The sequence below is a fragment of the Perna viridis genome, chromosome 8, assembly GCF_037379345.1.
Source record: "Perna viridis isolate PV_CMFRI_1.1 ecotype Kerala chromosome 8, ASM3737934v1, whole genome shotgun sequence".
Taxonomy (NCBI): domain Eukaryota; kingdom Metazoa; phylum Mollusca; class Bivalvia; order Mytilida; family Mytilidae; genus Perna; species Perna viridis.
The window spans coordinates 37,249,665-37,268,170 of NC_142452.1; the positions used below are offsets into that span (position 1 = coordinate 37,249,665).

The 18,506-nt window shown below is 34.0% G+C and overlaps 1 protein-coding gene across 1 annotated transcript; it reads right to left on the reverse strand.

Moving 5' to 3' along the window:
• Positions 1 to 8,776: 8,776 nt before the first annotated feature.
• LOC148610381 (pancreatic triacylglycerol lipase-like) lies at positions 8,777 to 14,816 on the reverse strand. Its single transcript, XM_088543188.1, has 5 exons — positions 14,505 to 14,816; positions 13,189 to 13,417; positions 12,127 to 12,228; positions 11,562 to 11,642; positions 8,777 to 9,024 (listed from the first exon to the last, which is right to left on the reverse strand). Exons 1-5 carry the CDS (start codon positions 14,814 to 14,816, stop codon positions 8,777 to 8,779), a joined length of 972 nt encoding a protein of 323 aa, XP_088399314.1.
• Between the last annotated feature and the right edge of the window lie 3,690 nt (positions 14,817 to 18,506).

Below are 18,506 nucleotides of genomic sequence, written 5' to 3' on the forward strand. Positions count from 1 at the left end.
GTATCCATCAGCACCATGAAAACTGATTTATTCAGTGGGTCATAGTTTTCCTTTCCTCGTTTGTCTACCCCGGACTTGACTTTTTATGAGCAACTCGGCGGGTGTTTCTAGAAAAGCAGAGGACGCTTACCCTACCGGTGCACCTGGTCCATGCTGCCAGTTTTTAGTGGAGTCCGAGTTGCTCATTTACTTTTGTTACTTTGTATGTATGATTTTAGTTACTTTATGTTCTTTGTTGTGTATGTCTGTTTTCTATGTCTGGTCTTTGTCCCTGGATTACATTCTTTTGATTACCGCTATAACCTTGGTTCCCTTGATTACTCTTTAATTGATAATTATTCATCCAAATGCATATTTAAAATTCCACTTTCTCATGTGTTATCTAACAATAACAAAATGACTTTGAAATAATATTATGAACAAGTATAGGGCGTTTGTAATTTACCAAAAATTTTTAATACGTTTAATGTCTCGTAATGAGCTTGACTTATCTCCTTCCTTACACAGCGTCATGCCCATTCCAAATTACAATACAATGAACCCTGTCTGAACCAAACATCTATGGAAGTGAATAAATTGTTCGTTTTGATAAGGTGTTCGGGTTATACAAATTCATAATGTATTGGCTTTGATATGTATGGACTTCAGAAGATTTCTGGTTTAGACAGGTTATCAGTTTATTTAGGGTTGTTCTGTTTAGACAAGTTTCAATGTATTATTATATTCTAAAATCCTGAATAATCCGAAGACCCGTCTATACAAGATTAATAGAAAGTTCCCTTATATTATTTTAAATGTATTATTCCATGGTAAATAGAAAACCTGTCTAAATCAAATCAATCGTTATGTTCAAACGGAGTTCGGTTACGATAGATTACTATGTTTACAGCTTCGCTTTTCTTCATTTTTTCTATTGATATTTCAATCGGTACATCCTCGGCCAATCCCGGCCATGCTCGGAATCACGGTTGGCCAAGAAGTAGCGATTGTTCATATTTCTGTAAAAAGGCAAGCTCCAAACCACGTCTGCCGTTCGAAATTCAATGTAGACGCTGCCACCATCCCTCTTAGAAAATGCAAGAACCTTGCAATGTCGTGTAAATGATTTTACGCAACGTTTTCCGTTGCCAAACGACAAATAATTTGAATAACGCCCGAGAATTTCGAAAAGCCTGTCTTCAGCGGTTAGTACGAGAGAAAACGAACGCCTGCCGCTGCCTTGAACATGGTGAAAGGGTAAAATTATTTGTCAATGAATACTTAAACTAATGATTTATTGAAATTTGTTGGATAATGAAATCACTCAATTCTTATATTGCAGACCAAAAATGAAGTAGACGAAAATGATACGGGATTATCGCTCTCATTCTTCGTCACCATGTGCATACTTCTGTTTGCATTATCAATAAATGCTATAACAGCATGTTCTGCATTTGTAACACTGAAAAGGAAACTCCACAACACCCTAATCATTTGTTTATGGGTTAATAATGTCGTTGTCTCTTTAACGGCTATTATCCACAAAATCTGCAAACTTTTCCTTCACAAAGATCAAACGAGATCTTTATGTTTGATGGCGGGTGTTAGTTTTAGCTACAGTCTCAGTACATCGTACGCCATTATATTCCTTGTTGGTTGGTTGAGGTTTAAGACGATAAAATCTTTTAACATTGGCATTGATTTTAAATTTGAAAGATACAAATATGTCATCGTTGGCGGTACACATATATTGTCTCTTTTGACCTCTATCTTCGCCAATATTTTTCTACCGACGAAAGCCAGAAAGATCAATATTTGTTCACCATATCATATGTACGAAGAGAACTACCAGATTTATATCGGAATGTTGTGGGGACCATTGACCATTCTTTTGATCTTCGTCATAGTGATATATGTTTTAAATGCTATATACATATGGAAAATCTTCTTCAAAGAGCATTTAAAAATTTGGCCTGTTGACCGTGCACCACGCCCAGGGAGCAAACCTAACGAATATGAATCGCCAATGCGATCAGATAAAAGTGAACTTTTTTTACAAAATATGGGTCATCAAACCGAATCAGAAATGGAAGTAATTCAGGAGATACCTTGTAGGATCACACAGAATACGGCTTCAAGTTCTACTATCGAGTTCAATCAGATAAAGATTGAAATCGAAAATCAATCGCACGATGACAGGGAAGATAAAGTTCAGGATTTGACAGGCACTCAGAATAATACCAATAACACTACTCTGGACCGCTCTCGTGTAGAAAAAAAGAACACAAAACGCTGTAAGCAGGAACGTACTCATAACAGTGGAACAACTGCTTACCATGTAGACAGGAGATGGGAAATAAGGGCCTTCACCACTAATATCCTTATTGCAAGTACATCAATATTTCTTTCTTTGCCTTTCGTCAGTTCACTGTGGTATGATCTATTTGCAAATGAGGTTTTATCGTTTCAGATGCAAAAAATAATGTTCTACATTAATGCTATCAATTATATCCTAGATCCATTCATTTATGCATTTACAGTGCCAGAAATCAGGAAAAAACTAAAACACTTGGTTTGCAAGCAATCGGACAATAGTTTTACCTAAAATGGTGAAAAGTTTTCTGTTTCAGTTGGTTATTGTTTAGCATTGACCTTGTGGTACTCATGTTTAAACTCGTGTTTAAAAAAAAAACGATAATTGCCAGTCTCGGTTATTGCCTTATACAATGTCAATTTCTGTGTATTTCATTTTTCATCAGGAAAATGTTTCGGTCCTAGTGAAGAAAAGATCCGACGGTTTTGAAAATATATATAGATAGTCTCATAACAATAAAGCAGGATTAATGAATATTCATAATCAGAAATATTTTTGTCACAGTTGTTTCGGATGAGTTCTCAGTGCAAATTCAAATTTATGTATTGGCATGTAATCCAAGACCTCATTTTCACTGACGTTAAAGTTCTTATGGATGTCGTCGAGGACTATGCAAGAAAATGGATAAAACGAGAAGAAGAAGACATTGATTCTCTGTCAGAGTGGTTAAAGGCCGTGAGGTCTTTAATTTTGAAACAAATGAAAGTTTTAATTAGGTCCATGAGTGCCAAGGCTACATCTGTTTTCAAAGACCCCGATGTAGCAAAAACATTGTCTACTATACATGACACGTATGTTGTCGTACCAGCAGACAAAGCACAAAACAACATTTTTTTTCTGCAAAACGTTTAACATCCAATATGTATTATTAGAGGTAGACGTAGAAAATAATAGCAGTGACAAGACCTATACTGCTACCACACTCTCCAAAGAAGAGACTATGTACTGGATTCCTAAACTCCACAAGAATCCATACAAACAACGTTTCATAGCTGGATCTGCAAAATGTACTACCAAACCTCTTTCAAAACTTTTAACTTCTATACTCACAACTGTCAAAGAGGGTATGCAGTCCTACCACATCACTTGTTACTCCCGTAGTGGTATTAATTCAATGTAGATCCTGAAAAATACGAAATTTCTTTTGGAGACAATCAGTTCAAGACTATTATCTGAAAATAATAGCATTTAAACCTATGATTTTTTCAACACTGTATACTTCTATTCCCCATACTCAGTTAAAATCCCGACTCAAAAACATTATACATCGTTGTTGTTCCAAAAAAAGATGGTACACTTAGATACAAATATATAGTTCTTGGTAGAGATTCCTCATACTTTGTAAGAAATAATTCCAAATTATCTTCCAAATATACAGAGGAAGATGTTTACAAAATGCTGGAATTTTTAATCGACAACATATTTGTCCAGTGTAGTGGCCGTGTTTTTCAACAAACGGACGGCATTCCAATGGGAACAAATTGTGCTCCTTTACTTGCTGACCTATTCCTTCACTCTTATGAGGCCGACTTTATAGCTGATCTGATCCGAAACAAAGCATAACGTTTGGCTAGATCCTTCAATCTCAGTTTCCGCTATATAGATGACGTATTATCTTTAAACAATCCTAATTTCGGGTATTTGATACATTGCATCTACCCCAAAGAACTTGAGATAAAGGATACTACAGACACTGTGAAGTCAGCCTCATATCTTGACCTACACTTACACTAAAGGAAAACTATTGACCAAACTTTACGACAAACGTGATAACCTTTTATTCAAAATTGTCAACTTTCCTTTCATCTGTGGCAACATCCCTTCAGCACCTGCGTATGGAGTGTTCATATCACAGCTCATACGTTATACTAGAACTCTAACAAATAGGCTTCTGGAACAGGATTATGTTGTTACAAGATTGAAGTCATCACTACAGAAGTTTTATGGTCGTCATCATGAACTCGTGGATCGTTATGGTGTATCCATCAGCACCATGAAAACTGATTTATTCAGTGGGTCATAGTTTTCCTTTCTTCGCTTGTCTACCCCGGACTTGACTTTTTATGCGCAACTCGGCGGGTGTTTCTAGAGGACGCTTACCCTACCGGTACACCTGGACCATGCTGCCAGTTTTTAGTGGAGTCCGAGTTGCTCATTTACTTTTATTACTTTGTATGTATGATTTTAGTTCCTTTATGTTCTTTGTTGTGTATGTCTGTTTTCCATGTCTGATCTTTGTCCTTGGATTGCATTCGTTTGATTACCCTATATCCTTGGTTCCTTTCATTACTCTTTCACTAAAAAGGACTTAATTGTAAGTGTAAGAATCAAGAAAAATGGGAAAATCAGAAAGATCCATGTCAAAACCCCATCGATCTGACTATGTTATATCACTCAAAGATACCTTCTCTATTTGAAAGGACCATTATTTGATCTCTGCATCACTGGCTTTGAGCAGAAATTTTTCAATAGAATCTTAGAAATATGAGGTCTTTGACAAAGATATCTGCCCTTGAAATGTTAGTTTTCGGTGCATTTCAATAAAATTGTAACTGAATGGAGCAGCATGATGTGGAAAATCTTGTTTGTTTTCCTTGATTATGATGATGCAAATAGTCAAATTACACTATGACATATTATCAGCTGTTGAAACAATGGACCTTTAGATCATACACAACTTTCGAAATATAAGATTAAACTATATATACAAACTAACAGGGCTTTATACATAGTTCATGTCATAAGGGAAACAAAATTTTGTACAGAAAGTAACATGTGGCTTCCCTAATAACAGACAGATTGGAATGAATAATTATACATATACTATAAAGCAACTTAATAACAAAAATAAAATGTGTAGCCTTTTTTTGGAGTATATCACATTTTACAGAATTTGAATGATTCTTACAAAGACTGCTAATTAATGCATTTCAACTGCCGAGTTTTGATGAAACACTTTCATTAACGGAAATTAAGTTATAACTCTGTTAAAAATGATTTCAATACAATTCAATTACATGTAAATATTCTCACACGTACAGCTTCTTGAACTGAACACGATTTTCAGCTAATTCAAAAAATAAAACTTCTGGGTATATTTCATTACGGAGGTAGACCTAGTGTAAGGGACACAATTGTTACAAATCATTGGAACGTTTGTATTCAACATTTTACATTAATCTCATATAAGCATCAAAGTAACTTGGACTGATTTCATTCTGTTTCAAAGGAAAGCTTGAAAAGCTTTGTTGAAATTGAATATGATACAAGCATATTGCTTATTTCAAGAGTTATTTTCCTTACCATAGGTCTACATCCTTAGGTAGTTCAGGAAAACGTTTATCATGCTTACTTCGATAAATGATACACACTCTTGTATAATTATTGGCTTCAATTTTGTTTTGATACTGATAAATGCTGTAGATCTATATCGGTGTTTCTTAGATAAAACTTCCTCTTAAAATTAAACATTTAGTTAAGCAAAATGAATATCCCTTACAAAGCTCCACAGCTAACAAGTTACCGAATACATCTATGTCAGGTGTCACCTTGACAATAGTGTTGACAGTGAAAACAAAATTAACGATGGTAAATTGTAAACAAAGATATTGTTTTTTTAACATTTGTTTTCGAAGCAAAATGTTTTTAACTGCGTCAGCAGTGTGGTGATTCAAATACTCAAAATCCAAAATAATGACCTAAAAACGTAAACACATGAACGAATGACTTCAAACACAATGAAGCGAGAGGAGTTCAATACATTACACATAAATGCTGAAGATAAGAGAAAGAAGATGTCACACCAAAAAATATAGAGCACTAGCTAAATGAACGAACACAAAAAAACCGGGCATGTCATCGGGTCCTTTACACGGATTAGCATGTCCTGCTCCGCCAGCCAATCATATTGCAATGATCTAGCCTTAATAATGCAGATCCGTGACACAATTTGTATAGACTTAAACTTATAATAAAATGCGTTTGGAAAATGCGAAGCTATAATATTGATTAAGTAATTTGTTGGTGAGACTTGAATTAACTGTTGTATTATCAATAAATTACTATATGTTCCTTTCTAAATGTATCATATGATGGGCATTTCAAAATAAATTGGGTTTCTTTTTCTACATCCAATTTACCATGCTGGCAGAAATGTGCGGCATGTAAAATGTTATTTTAATGGTCAATTTCTATTTCTAAAGAATGAGTGCTAATGATATAGTCCTACGGACATTAATTCATACGCGTAAAATTAGTGGTAAGTTATGACGTCATAACATAATATAGTGTTGTGACGTCATGCCTTACGACCTGAAATCGAGCACAGATGTTACGATAAGGTAGCTTAACTTGTTCGGGTCATTTCTGGGGATGTTACAGATTTAAATTGAAGCCGTTAATAAATTGTCAACCGAATGCACATTTTATACAAGTATGCTCTATTGCTACGGTTACAATGCACTGCGATATTACTGATATTGTATCCTTAATAAATATTTTATGAATTAAGTTAACCTTGTCAACAACATTTTGAGAGATAAAAATTGAATATCCGAGTATAAGTTTAAGGAATTATCTGACAACGATTAGGCTTATTACATATATGTGTGCTTTAGGTTCCATTGAATAAAAAACAGGGTAGGTAGGTAGGTAGGTAAAATCATGTTATTTTATTTTTTATATAAACACTTACGGGAAAATTTCTTGATTGTAATGGTTTCCAACTAAAAATGAGTTGTTGTGTATGTCTGTTTTCCATGTCTGGTCTTTGTCCCTGGATTACAGTCTTTTGATTACCGCTATGACCTTGGTTCCCTTGATTACTCTTCCATGTGTGGTCTTTGTCCCTGGATTGCATTCTTTTGATTACCACTATAACCTTGGTTCCCTTGATTACTCTTGTATTATATATGTGAAATTTGATTTGATGAGAATGCATTTTTTACAACCGAAGCAGAGTGGCAGGATTATATTGAATAGTAAAAGTCTTTCTTTACAAAAAGGGATATTATTAGAAATATCTAAGAATATTAACAATCCGTTTTGGAAAGATGTGTTTTATGCTTTATCGTTATCTAAACCAATATAAAACTTATAGAATTAGATTTTTTCTTGCTTCAATAAGTGGGAAGACTCCGATGTCAAGTGATGTATTTGACATAGTGGGGAAACAATTCCTCACCTTTACAGAAATGAAATGCAAGGTACAAACATACAACTTTGTGAAAAAAATTCTCGTAAATATCATGTATTTCTACTGATTTTAGACAATTTATTAAAGAAGATGTAGACAACAAAGTGATCTAGTTGAGGTTTCGTTTATAATTGTACCGCGAAATTCCTCAGAAAATGTATACCTACAAAAATATCCGGTTATATGAATCTGATGCAATTTTAAGTAAATAGACTTCCATCAACGTATTTGTGTTTTATCTTTGTATAAAATGTAAGGGAAACCTTTGACTATATTTACATATTGAAAAAAAAATACCAGTTATATAGAACAAAAAAAAAACTTAATAAAAAATGTATTAGATCTATACAGGGTGAAATTACAATGTGATCTTCCCAGTGAGATTTTTTTAAATGAGAACGTGAATTACTTATTGGATTTCCAGATTGGATAAAAAATATTTTGTTCTGATTAAGAAGTGTCTAATTTCAAAACAAGTTTTTACATCGAGTTGCCCCTACAAATATTTTCTTTGTTCAAGATTCATATAAAAGTTTCAAATTTGTGTTATTTTTTGTAATCAGAGCATAGAGACTATATAGAACATCTGTTTTGACTGCTTAGGTACCTCATATGATTTTCATTTTTTTTTAGAAAATATTATTCTGATTTTGTTATGAAAAAAACAATACTTTCCTTTATGGTCTTCCTAAGGCAGATACCGAATTAAATCTTTTGTTATTTATTGGAAAACATTACATATACAAATACAATTGGGAAGTAAACTGCCTAACATTGTTGGTTTAAAGCAAAGCATTCGACATCACAATCGCATTGAACATTTTATTTCCACGAAAAATAATGTTTCACATGAAAGAGGGGATATGAGCTCCTGTTGATAACTGAAAATGTGTTAATTAGACTTTAAATACAAGACAATATTTCTTTTTTATAGCTCGCTGATGTGCATATCATATTAATGAAATGCTAATGCAAAACAAAAATTCTTTGCCTTTTTCGTATTACCATATTCGGGTTCAAAGTTCATTGTCAAAAACAACTCGGGTAGTAAATTTACACAATCAAAATCACATGCCATGAATATCGATAAGTAGGTTGTTTAGTGCATGTGACGCTCGTAATGATATTAATTCGATTCCAAAAAATAACTAATGTGCAAGGTAATATGGATATTAAATGCATCATGATAAAGTATGTCACTTACATTCTAATTCAAATATACAAGGTTACTATATCTTATTGTCATTTGAACAATACGGATAATGCCAATTAGTGTTGAGGTAAAATGATCCAGGTTTCATTTTTGTAGCTTTGTAGCCCATATCCTGGCACCCAGTTCCACATGTCGTACAACGTCCAGAGTCAAACATGACTTTACTTGCACATGGGAAGGAGTGGAATAAACATGTAGGATTGATAGATTTGATGAAATAGTAGATGGCCCTCACATGGCTACATGCTATAGATGGATCTAATCCTAACAAAATATAAATTTCGGTTCTAATAATTGAAAATGATGATAATCTAGAAAGTGCTTTGACGTTTTAAGACTACTCGATAAAAGAAATAATTTCAAAATGTAATATTTTTTTCACTTGAGTGACGTCATGTTTTAGTCAGTAACAACACTGTGTGCGTGTGTGTGTGTGTGTGTGTGTGTTCGTTATTGTAGTTGTTATGTCATCGGCAAACTTGTTACCTTTTGTGTAATACACATCATCTATGTTTCATTCATCAACATAAATCCTAATTAAGTTTAGTTCTGCGAAATGAAAGCTCGAGTTCCGCATATTTCCCATTTTCTACATGATAATAAAAGAAATAGTATTTTACTCCAAGAAAAATATTTTTTCAAACCTCCTGTTTTAAAATTGACGAACAGATGACATAAATAACGAAACAACGAGATTATGCAAATGGCCATGAAAAAAGGGTATTTACAGTAATACTAATAAATCTAAACAAAATTGTCAACAAAAGATAAATTCGTTCCCTGTTCGCAGGAAACATTGGGATAATTCAATGGGGTTGAAGATAGCTGTATATACTTTCTGCATATAACATCACTCGCAGGTGATCATCATATTTAGGACATCAAGTTAACGCATTTTCAAAATATGTATTTTGGAATATCTGAAGACCTTTCATGTGGAAATCATGTCCAATCACTCATTTATCTGCAAAAAGTCGGCTTTAAATTAATTCACTGAAATCGCAGGTTTGAAAAAGCATGGTAAAATGCCTTTGCCGTATTTTTGGTGTTTTATGTAAAATGTGCATGAAATGGTGCTTTGCGAGTCTTAACCTGTTCTCTTAAATATTGGAACGTCTTAATGGCAGCGGTCTCACTAACCTAACCACTTCTAACGTCTCCATTACTTTACATGTTAAAAAAGTAATATTCAAAGTTTCACTGTGAATTCCCAGGTCATCTAAATAATGCATGCCATTGCAGAGCTTGGAAAATAAGGCTTTCAAAATCATTATATTAATGGTACTATGATTGTAGAACATGTTCACAAAATTGACTTGAATAAATAATTCTGAAAGTGCACGTTTTTACATTTTCTACTAAAGAGTAATCAAGGGAACCAAGATTCTAACGGGAATAAAAGAAAATGTAATCCATGGACAAATTCCAGATATGGACAACAGACAAGCACAACAAAGAACATAAAATAACCAAAATGATACATACAAAGTAACAAAAGTAAATGAGCAACTCGGAAGCATGGACCAGGTGCACCGGGCAAGCGTCATTTGCATTTCTAGAAACACCGACCGAGTTGCTCATAAAAAGTCAAGTCCAGGGTAGACGAAAGAGGAAAAGAAAAGTATCACACGTTGAACAAATCAGTTTTCATGGTGCAGATGGATACACCGTAACGATCCACGAGTTCATGATGACGATCATTAAACGTATGATGAATTCAATCTTGTAGCAACATAACTCTGTTCCAGAAGCCAATTTGTAAGAAGTCCTGCGTAGTTACAGCAAGCTCTGACATAACGTATACATTATGATATGAAAACTCCATACGCAGATTCTGAAGTAATGTTGCCACAGATAAAAGGAAACTTGACAATACGGAATGAAAAGTCATCGCTTTTTCTGACCATCGATCTCTAAATGTAGGTCAAGACTAATACGTGACGATAAAGAGGCAAATTCCTCACACATATAAACAATATTCATACACCTTTGTAGTAAATTACGTATATGATTTCAAAGTACACATTCTCATCGTTATTTTGACTACTTTTTATCAGCATACAAACAAATTATGCAACTACAATGCATAGATCTAGGATCAGTGTGTTTTTCGTACTACATAGGGGTTTGGCCATTTGACCCGGAAGTGGTAAGTGAGGCCAGGTCAAAAACATACTTAAAAGAAAGACAAGAGAAAAGTTGACGTCACTATACAAAGCTCTATTGGAGGCGCGAATAAAATATACATGTTTTAAGGGAGGAAATAGGTCGTTATACTCGTTGCACTCATTAGTGAAATTTTTTGGTCTCCTCACTCGTTCCGCTACACTCCACTCGTCATTTTTTTTTTCAAACTCGTGAAAGATAACCCGATTGTAAATCGGATCTTGGTCCATGCTCCCAGATTTTAGTGGAGTCTGATTTACATTGAATGTATCAATTTGGTTATTTTATATTCTTTGTTTTGAGATTCTGTTTTCCATGCCCTGTCATTGTCCCTGTATAAAATTCTTTCGATGTCCGCTAGAATCTTGATTACCTTGATTACTCCTTCACTCATTTAAGAGCCTATTATTCTTTACATTTTATCAGCCACATTATATTATTATGTATTCTACCACATGCCCGTTTTTGTGGTCTTAAGAATCGGGGGAATAAATATTGTACAAGAAAGCACAGAATATTAGGGATTTTTTTTAATTTAAAAGATACCTCGAATCAGCCAAAAGGTAAGTGAATGCATAACATGGTACAGTGTATTTAGTTTGATTGCAAGGTGACGAACTTAGAAACGTACTTACGATCAGTCGTACATCCTGGCTGATGGGCCCCTCCATTTGGGAAGAAATCTACGTGACCAACATGTTCCTTTAGTCCATAATCTAAAAAAATTGTGTTGGACACTAACACAGGTGTTCCCCAGACGTTCCCATTTGCACAAAATCAAAATCAGTTTCTACCGGTCTATGATTATTTTTTTCCGATTTAATATTTGTTCTTGTAAACTTGAAATGCATTGGAATTTACAAAATAAAGTCATTAGATATTCAATCTTTTTTCTGTCATCTGTTCCTGGGGTTTTATTTGTGTGGCGGTTGTTCGATCTTTTTCTGTATGTGTTTTGTTTTTTTTTAATTATTATTTTCCTTCTTTTTTATTTCAGTTTTGTGCATTTATGCCAACTAAAGTGACATAAAAATATAAGTTTTTCTTTAGGGAAAGAATTATATTAGAGATTGAATTAGCTTTATGAACTTTTCTGTCAATATGCTAACTCTATTATTTTGTATGATACTGATAGAATGCTAATTGAGAGATGATTCAACAGGCAACATAGGAGCGTTCATTTAACAGCTTTTTACGAACGGTTTGCATCTGTGTGTATGGCATCCACAAAGTTGGCATCGCTTGAGTCTAACCTCACAGCGTCATTTACCAACTGGAAAAATGGACCTGCAGGGTCCAAACCTAGAATTGAATGAAGAGTTATGTCAAAAGCGATAAGTCTTGTTTTGGTTTGTTTGGGTGCTTTTTTCTTATATTTAAGAATTGCAGAACCGCAACGTTATCACTTGCCAGCTTGTTTAATTAAAGAGTTTTCTTATTCCTCTTCACTCTAATGTCATCTTTAGAGTGAAATTGGTCAATCTTATGTCATTAAATTTATTTCAATCAATCATAAACTAATTTTTAGATGAAAACAACCAGAATTGCAAGTAGTATTCTATTCAAACTGGAAAACGATGTTGGAGGAATATGAACGTATCTCTGTTTGAAAAAAATCAATTTACTTGCATTTGATAAATTGTCAAGTTGAATATCGATTTACAGAAATATATTCCAAATGTAGCATGCGTTTTTCTTATGTAAGTTATCGGACTATTCAATTTTAGTGTAAAAAAACAAATAATCCAAACAATATCTTATGAAAACAAATCAGGAATTCTTGTATACAAGTAAGTTTTGAATTACGATTTTCCTGTTTTATAGTCGTCATCATGAACTCGTAGATCGCTACGGAGTATCCATCTGCGCCATGAAAACTGATTTGTTCAACGTGTCATGGTTTTTCTTTCCTCTTTCGTCTAACCCGGATATGACTTTTTATGAGCAACTCGGCGGGTGTTTCTAGAAAAGCAGAAGACGCTTACCCTACCGGTGCACCTGGTTCATGCTCCCAGTTATTAGTGGAGTCCGAGTTGCTCATTTGCTTTTGTTACTTTGTATTTATTTATGTTCTTTGTTGTGTATGTTCTGTCTGTCCATGTCTTGTCTTTGTCCGTGGATTATATTCTTTTGATTACCGCTATAACCTTGGTTCCCTTGATTACCCCTACATATTTGATTCTAATACTGCTAATGGAAAGTTACGAATTGAAACGCAATTTTAGCATATCGAAATTTACAACATATAAGATTATTTCATACCTGTTATTCGTCCAAGTCCAGAAATTCTTTCTCCGGCATATCCACAAATATGGGCACCGAGGCTGTGTCCAATTAAATGTACGTTTGAAAAATTTAAATTAGTGAAGTTATGTAAACCGTTGACTACTTCTGCTATAACAGCTCCTACCACTCGTGTGTTAGCAACCGCCTGATTGTAGTTGTCAAACGCTCCTCCTGACCAATCAACTAATATAACGTTCATGTCTCCCTGTAGTGAAGTATACAAATGTGTACACGATATACATTGAATATTACATGTCAAAATTTGCCTCACATGCTGTATCAACCCGAGACTCCTACATCACCCCAAAGGCCATCGGCCTGCGATGTGGCATACATCGAGGGTTGATACAGCATGCGATACAGATTTTGGCATGTCCAGTTCATTATATCATATATTTTACCATACTTTAAGTATGGTCTGTGAAGGGGTGGGATAGTGGGTATGCGATGTAGGACTAGGGGTGTGATATTGGGCATTGGATATAGGACTAGGGGTGTGATATAGGGTATGCAATATAGGACTAGGGTGTGATATTGGGTACGCGATATAAGACTAGAGTTGTGATATAGGACAGGCAATATTTGTTTCAAACACTTACATCATATATTTAGATTAAAATAAAATTAACCCTCGACCTCGACTATATCACCCCGCGAGCCAGTGGCCCTTTGAGTGATATAGGAGTCTCGGGTTGATACAACATGTGACACAGATTTTGAAATGTAATATTCAGTATATAAAGCATGAAAAGTTATATTTTTATCTAAAAATATTATATGAAAAAGTGATCTAGATTATTAACTTAAATAAACAATCTGCTAAAAATGCATACTATTACGAACATTGATTTTAATATATGACTTGCCATTTATACCACGTGATGGCGGGGCTTATTTAAGTAAATTGCGTATCGGGGCTTCTTTGTATGCAGATTATTCGTTGTGTTATTTGTAAATCGTTCATATAAATCAGCTATTACGATAGATATTAATGTGAATATATCGTGGGAATCATCATGATATACTATTTTTTTAAAGCACACAGAGAATCAATTTTGAAGAGAATGCATTATAATAAGATTCAGTTGGTATCAATATAAAAAAAAGATACTATGAAGTTATAGACTATATACAAAATTCATTATTTTGAGCCATAATCTCAGTATAAAAAATATCGCTTTGTACTTTGTACAAATATCGTAATTTAAACACAATAAAATTGTCATCTTCAAATACTATGAAGTGGTACAATGCATTGGTGGACTAACTCTGTAGTTGCAACGGTCACTTACAAATCTAAGAAGTTCGTCGACCAACGGAGTTACCCATACACTGCTGTTTCGACTGTGGAATCCATGCACAATTATTACCGTCTTATGATGAGGGTCGAAATCGGTTTCTTTCACTGCTTCAATTTTTGTTTGATCTAGCAACCAAGTTACGTTACTTTTAGAATGTAACGTGAAACTCGTTCGAAGAAGTTCGGGGGATTTCGGTAATTTTCCTTGAGCATTGTTAAATGGTGGGTCATTACTGAAGCAACCAATTTTGTCGAAACATACTTTGTCGCCTATCAAAACAAATAGAGAAGCGTATTTATTCATTTCGCGTTGAAAATATGATTGATTGATTGATTGATTATTGGGGTTTAACGCCCGAGCAGCAATATTTCAGATATATTCAGCGACGAACATGAAATGGATGATAAAATGAACATGAAATGAAAAAAAAGATGGGACACAAGGATAATAGGGTCGACAAATTTTGATTGCCACTAGAAAAAAGGAGGGATGGGTAGGATCGGGCAATTTAGCCTCCTGTGGCAGAGCGCAAATGTTCCTACTCCTATCGAATACCACAGCAGGGTTCTTTAACGTGCGATGAACGTTACATCTTTCCCAACACGGTGCACCACTATGATTTGCGGTCAGGTTTTCCGAAATTATGGTTTGACAACCCGTGCATGTAACACGCCAGGGGTACCCCATTCCACCACCTGGGGTACACAAGCAAGTTGGTCTGTGGGCATAGCGCCCTAGCACCCGGCTAGGGTTCTGTGCACTATTTAGTCGCCTTTCACGACAAGCTTAGCGCTGCTGCGGGCCTATTCTTTTGACCTCCGGACCTGCACGTGGCCGTGTAGAAAACAAGAAAGCTAAATTTTCATTCGATAAAATTGAGGTTTTACTTAATTCATAAGTCAGCTAAATTGTTTAAAAATGAGATTTAACTTTCTAAGTAAGTGCGCAAAATTATTATTCCATGAAATTTATTTTTTACTCCATTAGTAAGTAAGCTTAGGTGTCATTTTAAAGAATTAACTTTTTTAATGAATTATGAATTGAGCTAAAATGTGATTCTATAAAATTGTTTATTTTTACTCTACAATTATCCTTTCCTGATTGCATCAATTGTGTCCTACCTTGAGCAATGGAATAAACAGAAAAGATAATGATTGTTACTAACATCGTCATGATCATTCGTAGATAATGTTCCAATTGTCTCCACGCTTCTTCAGTGGAGTGATATTCATTAAATGATAAAACAAGGTTCTCGTGGGTTTTGGTATATTATTTCTGAAATTTTATATCATCTTCAAATACATTTATTGACGAGGTTGCATACAAACCTCGTTTGAAATTTTGTAATCGGAATAAAGGCGCAGATAATTCAAATAATATAAATTTAGAAATTATTGCGTGAATTAATTATAGCATTTTGTCATTTTTTAAAATGCTATTTTAATTTTTGCGAATTGAAAATAAATCCTACATCAGTTTTGTTAAAAAAAAATTCCACAGTTTTAACTAGTGCAATTTAAAGTCATTCGCATTTTTCTCAGTAATCAAAGCATCGCAATAGTTTCAATGTTTATTATTTACATTAAAACAGACGCAAACCCCTTATACGAACCCTGTAACGCGTTCGAAGATAAGGCTTTACTGATAGATGAAAGTAAGCTGATTTCAGAGATAAAACGTCATGACCAAGAGAACTTTGGTGTAAATTCTCAAATTTAGAGTCGGTTGGGAAAATGTCCCAATCACGGGAGGAAAAATGAACACCATTTTTATTGGAAAATATAGACAAAATGTAAAAAAAATTTACGATATTTATCTTTAAAAGGACACTGAGGCAATAATACAATTTTATTTAAATAAATTTCTCGATCGAAATAGCATATAGATCAAATATGTGAACCTCTAGGCTAAAAACCACTAATTCCACTTCCCATAGGCTTCTATGCTAATTTCACAATATTCAATGGCTTCTCTGGACTTTACCTTAACTTTAACCTGCAGATGACTATATATCAGAATGATTCTACATATGTCAGCTCACAATCCTCAGAATGGCATGTGGGGTTAGCAGACTTGCAGTGCAGTACTGGTCACCGGAAATGAAGGGTCTATAAATAGCATGGGAAATCCCAGTGTTTTCACAAGATAGGGGTATATTTAAAAATCATTATGGAGATTAGGCTTCACATCACAAGAAGCAAAATGCACCTATAAAATGTACAGAAATGTTTTTCCTTTCAGAAACTGTTTAAATTTTTTAAATAAGATGAGAACTTTTTTCACAGCACTATGAGGAACAGGGGTAATTTCTGCGTAGGACTATTTTTGCGTGCGTTCCAAATGCTCATTGGTTGAATTGGTGGTCTGTATCCTAAAGAGTCATTTTTTGTCTTAGAAAAAATAAATAACTACACAGGTATCTTCCTACACACATACTGAATGCATTTGCAAAGTTTCAGTGAAATGTGACAAGCACTTTTTTAAATATTTGATTTTTAAATATAGGGTAACCAAGTTGTGCGAGCAAAAAAGTGAAAATATTCTACCATACTGAAATGCATTAAATATTTGCAAAGAACTTTTTCTGACTTTTCAAATAAAAAATATCAATCACAACTTGTTTTTTAACAAATTAATGAAGAAATAGTTTTAAAAGTAATCATTTTCTGAGAAATTGGTCTATTTCTAAAAATTTATTTCTGACATGCCTCCCCCTTTTTCTTGATCACATGTCAAAAATCCTAAATCTTTAAATTTTCACAAAAGGTGATATATTTGGCTTTAAATTTGTAAATACAGTGTTTTCACATTAAAACATGACCAGTAAAGGGCACCTAAAGCAAAAAAAGTGCTCAATAATGGATTTTCCATGTTGCCATAGGGGAATGCTTATATGGCCTTAACCGCAGTAATGAAAGTGAGTTTTTCCTCATTTCTAACCTAATTTTTGCTCAAATCTACACAAAACTTGATTTCAAGTGCTTATTACTACCATATTTAGGTAAATATAGCCCTCAAAGTTTAATATTTGATATTTTTACTAAATTTTCTACACTTTTTACAAGATAGGACATAAAAATCAGCCAAAAAGACTAATTTTCCATAATTTGGACCTATAACTTAAAAAAAATGCATATTTTGAAGGATTTTTGTAGTGTATTCCTCTCATGGCAAAGTTAACAAGATCTTCAAGTAGTTTAAAGCTATTTCAAGAAACTTTTCATTTTGCCATGGCTTCATCTTAAGGCTAAAAACCACTAATTCCACTTCCCATAGGCTTCTATGCTAATTTCACAATATTCAATGGCTTCTCTGGACTTTACCTTAACTTTAACCTGCAGATGACTATATATCAGAATGATTCTACATATGTCAGCTCACAATCCTCAGAATGGCATGTGGGGTTAGCAGACTTGCAGTGCAGTACTGGTCACCGGAAGTGAAGGGTCTATAAATAGCATGGGAAATCCCAGTGTTTTCACAAGATAGGGGTATATTTAAAAATCATTATGGAGATTAGGCTTCACATCACAAGAAGCAAAATGCACCTATAAAATGTACAGAAATGTTTTTCCTTTCAGAAACTGTTTAAATTTTTTAAATAAGATGAGAACTTTTTTCACAGCACTATGAGGAACAGGGGTAATTTCTGCGTAGGACTATTTTTGCGTACGTTCCAAATGCTCATTGGTTGAATTGGTGGTCTGAAATAAAAAAAGGGAAACGGGGAGGGAAAATTATATTCATAGGCATACACAAATATGGCTCTACAATGGTCATACTTTTTTATTCTTGGAATATATGAGTTGCTTTAAATCATTTATGTAGATGTATTGATGAGTAAAAAAAGAAATGTATGAGTGAGTCGTATTTAGTTCACTTCAATTTTTTTATTACTTGTTAATAAACAGCCAGACACCGTAACCTGTCTCAGTTTTTCATTTAGGTGTTGCGCTTTTGAGATAAAATTTATATCGGTTGTACACGAAATTA